The 6,399-nt window shown below is 48.4% G+C and overlaps 1 protein-coding gene across 1 annotated transcript in view; it reads right to left on the bottom strand.

Annotated features, from left to right (window-relative positions):
• Positions 1 to 6,399, bottom strand: part of LOC106809455 (signal peptide, CUB and EGF-like domain-containing protein 3) — a 48,433-nt gene that overhangs the window by 10,499 nt on the left and 31,535 nt on the right. The window contains exons 5-12 of the mRNA XM_014812534.1: positions 4,806 to 5,045; positions 4,351 to 4,467; positions 4,000 to 4,137; positions 3,361 to 3,477; positions 2,541 to 2,663; positions 1,717 to 1,920; positions 1,442 to 1,606; positions 264 to 455 (exon numbers count right to left, since the gene is read on the bottom strand). Of these exons, the coding sequence (XP_014668020.1) occupies positions 264 to 455; positions 1,442 to 1,606; positions 1,717 to 1,920; positions 2,541 to 2,663; positions 3,361 to 3,477; positions 4,000 to 4,137; positions 4,351 to 4,467; positions 4,806 to 5,045 (1,296 nt within the window). The remainder of the gene's footprint in view (positions 1 to 263; positions 456 to 1,441; positions 1,607 to 1,716; positions 1,921 to 2,540; positions 2,664 to 3,360; positions 3,478 to 3,999; positions 4,138 to 4,350; positions 4,468 to 4,805; positions 5,046 to 6,399) is intronic.

Below are 6,399 nucleotides of genomic sequence, written 5' to 3'. Positions count from 1 at the left end.
TCTCTCTCTCTCTCTCTCTCTCTCTCTCTCTCTCTCTCTCTCTCTCTCTCTCTCTCTCTCTCTCTCTCTCTCTCTCTCTCTCTCTCTCTCTCTCTCTCTCTCTCTCTCTCTCTCTCTCTCTCTCTCTCTCTCTCTCTCTCTCTCTCGCTCGCTCTCTCTCGCTCTCGCTCTCTCTCTCTCTCTCTCTCTCTCTCTCTCGCTCTCTCTCTCTCCCCCTATCTATCTCCCCCTCTCTGCGGCACTATATAACACCCAGTACTCACTCGTCATGTCTCTTGGCTTCACTTCCACCTCGAACTCGGCGTTGATGACGACCCCTAGCGGCTGCTGTCGCTCGGTGGCGCCACCTGCCGTGCGCATGCGTCGTCGGCCGCCGGCCGTCCTTCGCTGCTGGTCGCAGTCGAGGCGCACGTAGTTTAGCTGACACAGGTCGGTGCAGGCGTGGCCCCGCTGCTCTGTATCGGCAAGTGCTGCTCTCTAACTAACTAACTAACTAATTAACTAACTAACTAACTAACTAACTCTCTAACGAACTCTCTAACTAACTCTAACTAATGCATCTCTACTCCCCATCGCTCACTGCTATATCCCGCCGCGTATATTACATGGGTAGACACAACCTCTGACCACCTCGGCTTGTAGGGCGACTATACCGTTGCATGCCCAATTAGCTCGTTTTGCTATAGAGTTCGCTCTACCCTTATAGCATTATTAGTATAGCTCTAGTTACTGTTTAGCGTTCACTGCCTTACTAGAGTAGCTTTTCTACTGCACAGAGCTCGCTGTACTATCATGATAGGTGGCAGTAAAGTCTTTACAGAATCCCGTTTGTTAGTGCCAAACGTTTAACGTCCGCTGCTATATACTGAGCATGCATACACAGACACGCGTGCAGAGAGAGAAACGCATGACTAATTATATATAAAACTGCGTCACAGCAGCGAGTGTGGGTAGGAGACGGTGGAGTGTATATAAATATATTTATGCCTCACGGCCCTTTTATCCCGATGAATTCTGGAGCGGTGTGCCTTTGCCGCCACAGCCGCACAGAGAGAATCCCGCTTTCCTCTCCTCTCCTTTTATCTCGCCACCATCGGATCTCAATAATTGCGGTGATTCACTTTAATTAAATTATCGTTCTGAACAGACGCCTCCGCAGACTGAGGCAGAAAATATCTAGGCGAAAGAATTGGCGGCCAGTTTTGTTATCTCGTTATCTTCCCGTATGATCCCACTTATTTTTCCTCTTTCTACCCCTTAATCCCACTCATTTTTTACTCTCCCCTCGCTGGATCACATTAATATTTTCCGGCCCCTCCCTGGATCCCACTCATCTTTTCCTGTCCCCTCCCTAACTTCCACACATTTTTTCCTGTCCCCTCCCTGGCTTCCACACATCTTTCCCTCTCCTATCCCTGGACCCCACTCCGGGAAAGCTGACCTTGAAGAGTCCTTCGCAGCGCGCTCTCGAAGTTGTGTTGCGTCGTCGCCTGTAGGTGACACTCGGCTGCGGCGAATCGGAATCGGGCCCGGCGCACGAAGCTTGGCAGCGAGGCGCCCTCTGAAAAAGTAGTGCCAGTCGTGAGTTGAGACCGGCACACTCCCGCTACAAAGAGAAGAGAGAGAGTGCGAGCGTCAGCTCCGTCTGGCGGTCGCCGGCTACACTATCGACTGATCAGAAGACGCGGTTACCATGACGACGGCGCATGCGCATACCGGAGCAGTCCGGAAGCGGTTCGTCGCCGTGGCTCCACCGGAAGTCGGTCGACTGTCCGCAGCGGAAGCTGAACGAGTGCTTCGGTCGGGAGGAGAACACCGCCCCCTGCTGGCACTCAAGCAGACACACCTCGTCCTCGCCCTCGCTGTGGCACTTCAGTACGGCCTTGGCCGGGGTGCGCAGCGGCAAGCATTCGTCGAGCTCTGCAAGTATCCAGTGCTTAGTACATAGAACGACCGCGAGATCGGCTGAATGATTGAAGAAAGGTTGAAGGTTCTAGGTTCGCCACAGAAGAAAACCAATAAGTACAATCAGTGTTCACAAGTTTTAGCGTGGCAGCACCGTCCACCTTTATGTGGCTACATTCAAGCATGGCTTCAGATGACCTCAAGTGACCTCGATGTTTAACAAAATATATCCTACGTCCTAACCAGAGACCACGCGCACGTCCATGTGAAAACATCAAGACCTCTGAGTCTCTACGTCTGGATTCACGGACATGAACACGCGCGCGTACGAGCGTGCATTCTTATTTATGTATATTATAGATATATATATACTGTATCATATATATGTAACATAACTATTATAGATCATGAGCACAATAGTTATATTGGAGAATATGCGATGTTGTGAAAATGACATTTCAGTGCCGTATTGACCTAACGTTTGAAAGCGGAAGTAAGCGACCTAGACATGGGGAATCAGACCCACCCTTCTCCACCTACATATATAGTACTATACTATAGGCACCGCCTACTCTCTCTAACAGCGAGCTGATTAGGCGGTCAATCAGAATTACAATCGGCGGTGGCTTAATTACCGATGCAGTCCTTGCCGTTCTCGTGCAGTAGGAAGCCGTCACGACACGAACACGTGTAGGAGCCGACAGCGTTGTCGCAGTAGTGCTGGCAGCCGCCATTATTCACTCGACACTCGTCGATCTCTGTAAATAAAAAAATGCAGCAAACAATGCGTTCGAAATTACGTGTGTCCGTTTATTTATGCGATATTAAGAGAAAGTTAATGAAGGATGAAAGATTATATATCGATAATGATAGCAATTATCTCATAATAACAACGGCTAATAAGACGTCGTGTATTATTAGCTCTTGATAATGTATAGCTCATAATCCTACTGCTGATATCACATGGAGGACTCCTGCTGATATTTAGAACATTTACCTAAAAATAAATTCGATTTTTTAATGAAAAAATAGCGTGATATCTTCATTATGAGTCATCGGTTCGGCGTAACGTTATCAATAACCCTGAACGAAGTAATGCATGCCGATACGACACAGGTCTGTTAGTATGCCATGAAAGGGCTCTCGCTCTCTCTCTCTCTCTCTCTCTCTCTCTCTCTCTCTCTCTCTCTCTCTCTCTCTCTCTCTCTCTCTCTCTCTCTCTCTCTCTCTCTCTCTCTCCCGCCCCACGCTCTCTCTCTCTCTCTCTCTCTCTCTCTCTCTCTCTCTCTCTTTCTCGCTCTCTCTCTCGCTCTCTCTCTCTCTCTCTCTCTCTCGCTCTTTCTCTCTTTCTCTCTTTCTTTCTCTTTCATTAGTTAAATTTTATTTGCTATATTACTGAAGTGAGAAGAGAATAGTGAAGAGGCAGAGTCTATTCAAGTCTAGATTCATACTTACCCCCGCAGTGGGAGAATGCGTATTGTATGTAGCCCGTCTTACACTCGCAGAAGTAGCTTCCCGGCACGTTGTGGCAGATGTGGTCGCATGATGCGTTATACTCACACTCGTTCACATCTATAATAATATAATCTCATGTATGACAAAAATTTATGTTAATTATTTATTTATTTATTTATATATTTTGTATTATGTTTATTGTGCATGTGTGTACGCGCGCACGTGCGTGTGTTTGTACGTGTGTGTAAGTGTGTACGTGCATGCGTGTTTGTGCGTACGCGTGCGTTTGTGCGTGCGTGTGTTTGCATGTTTGCGTGTGTGCGTGCGTGCGTGCGTGCTTGCGTGCGTGCGTGCGTGCGTGCGTGCGTGCGTGCGTGCGTGCGTGCGAGCATGTGCGTGTATGTAACCTGTAAGTTATAGATACAGGATCTGTCAGGATATAAATCTCCTAAATGTAATCCTAACAAATCGTGTCGATAATATTACAAAATCAAATGTGTGTAACGTTTAATTATAGAATGAAATGCGTATATCCTTTCACAAATGCTTGCTATTTGTCAATCTGGTAAGCTCGGCACTCTCTTTGTCAACCGGATGTGATGTCACATCGGACTGGATGCATGATGAACGTCGCCATACCGATGCAGCTGTGCGGGTTACTCGGATCCATCTTGAAACCTTTGGGACAGATGCATTCGTAGCTGCCCATCAGGTTTCGGCACTTGTGATCGCATCCTCCATTTTTTCCATTCTCTCTCACCTTACACTCGTCTATGTCTGCAAGATTTTCGTCACGTTATATATTAAGCGAAATATTTTTCTTAATATTTAACATTAATAAATTAATTAATTATGGAATTTAATTAAAGATAAGATATTAAGATTATTATGATTTCTAATAATAATAATAATAATAATAATAATAATAATAATAATAATAATAATAATAATGTGATAATAATAATAAAGATGCTACTCGTTAATGCATACCGAGACAAGTCTTGCCGTCAGAGTGCAGCACGTAACCGGAAGAGCAGCTGCATCGGGGGCCGTTCTCTGTGTCGGTGCATGTGCGATCGCAGCCGCCATTGTTGATCCCACACGTGGCTGTTTCGCAGGGAAGAAAAAACAAAATTGTAATTATCACTCAACGACAAGTAAAAACCAATATCTAACGGGTTACGTCCGTACAGCGTGTATAGTAACGTCGATGTATTTATCACAAGATGGGAGAGAGCAAGCGAGAAAGAAAGGGAGGGTGAGTGGAAGACAGAGCGCGCGCAAGAAAGAGGAAGCGAGAAGGGGAAACAGAGCAAGCGAGAGAGAAAAAGCGAGGAGACGAGTAGAGGAAAGAGTGCGCGCGCAATGAGATAGAGGGAGATAGAGAGAGGAACAGAGCAGAATAATCCCTGCAATACAATGGCCTTCTAACTGACAACACTCACGTATGCAGCTCATGTTGTCGATCGCCAGCGTGTACTTTGGTCGGCAGCTGCACTTCGGCCCGCTGCCGACGTAGTCGTCGCACACGTGCTGGCAGCCGCCATTGCCGACGGCGCACGTGCGCACGCAGCGTCGGCCGCCATTGACGCTGCGGTAACCAGGGCGACAGCCGCAGCGAGGCCCTCTGTTGGTGACCTCGCAGAAGTGATCGCAGCCGTACTTTGCCGTGCAGGACTTGCTCACTGGAAAATGCAACCGCAACAACGCGTAAGCACACGTGTTTATGTAAAACATGGTGCGGCGACGTGGCAGTGTGTGTGTGTGGGGTGCTTACCGTTATAGGCGACCCAGGGTATGTGGAAGCCGGGCGCCGTGTTGTTCGCATCGGACTTGAACTGCACCCACAGCTTGCGCGATCGCGACGTGAAGGCGACGGCTCGTGAGTTCGACTCACACGTCTCGTACGTCGTCACCGAGTTCGGCGAAGCTGTCGGTGTAGCAGACCAGTGCACTAATTAGTACCGCATTAATTATAGTACTGAAGAAAAAAATTGCCACACAAATTTATAGTGAAATAATTAGTGCCACACTAGTGAAACTGCACTATTTAGTGCCACTCTAATTACTGTTGCACTAATTAGTGCCACACTGTAAGTAATATACTTATCAGGGCTGCACTAACTGATAGTCAACTACAGTAGGGGGCCTAGTTAGTATTTACTTTGTTAGGATTGACATGATTAACAGTAGGTTTCCTCATGTCGAGCATCAGAGCCTTATATAGAGATGCTCTGATGAGCATGTCTCTACAGCGCCCTCTATATGTCTCCACAGCGCCCTCTATACACCTACCTCGCTTCCTCATGACGAGCATGTCTCCGCAGCGGTCGGCAGCGAACTGGATGTCAGGCACGACGATGAGAATACGGCGCCCCTTCTCCGGTGCCACCTGCCACGTGCACTCGGTGTTGCTCGGGTAGTTGCCCGGGTAGTTGGGAGACTCAAAGAAGCCGAGGTGCACGTTGATGCGGCCCTCACGGCAGGCGCGGTCTGAAATGCCGCCATCAGTTACCGCACGCGACCAAGCAACGTGATGGCATACGTCAATCACCAAGCGTAACCAAGCAACGTCACGTCTGCCAGTTAATCACCGCGCGTAACCAAGCAACGACACGTATGCCAGTCAATCACCGCGCGTAACCAAGCAACGACACGTATGCCAGTCAATCACCACACGTAACCAAGCAACGTCACGTATGCCAGTCATATTACTATATTACATTTCGTTTTATATCACACACACGCAGCACACGCCACACCACACACGCACACACGCACACACACACACACACACACGACATCACACAACACCACACACATACACGCACACAGCGCACACAATTCCCCCCCCCCACACACACACACTGCATCGTCGGGCCGCACCATGTTTTACAATAAACACGTGTGCTACGCCGTGTTGCGGTTGCATTTTCCATGTGAGAAAAGTCCTGCACGGCAAAGTTACGGTGCGATAACTTCCTGCAGTCACCAACAGAGGGCCTCGCTGCGCTGGTCGCCCTGGCTTACCGCATCTTC

Source organism: Priapulus caudatus, unplaced genomic scaffold (genome assembly GCF_000485595.1).
Source record: "Priapulus caudatus unplaced genomic scaffold, Priapulus_caudatus-5.0.1 Scaffold356, whole genome shotgun sequence".
In the NCBI taxonomy this organism is placed as follows: domain Eukaryota; kingdom Metazoa; phylum Priapulida; class Priapulimorpha; order Priapulimorphida; family Priapulidae; genus Priapulus; species Priapulus caudatus.
Note: the sequence above shows the minus strand (reverse complement) of the source record. Positions and strands in the feature narration are given on the sequence as shown.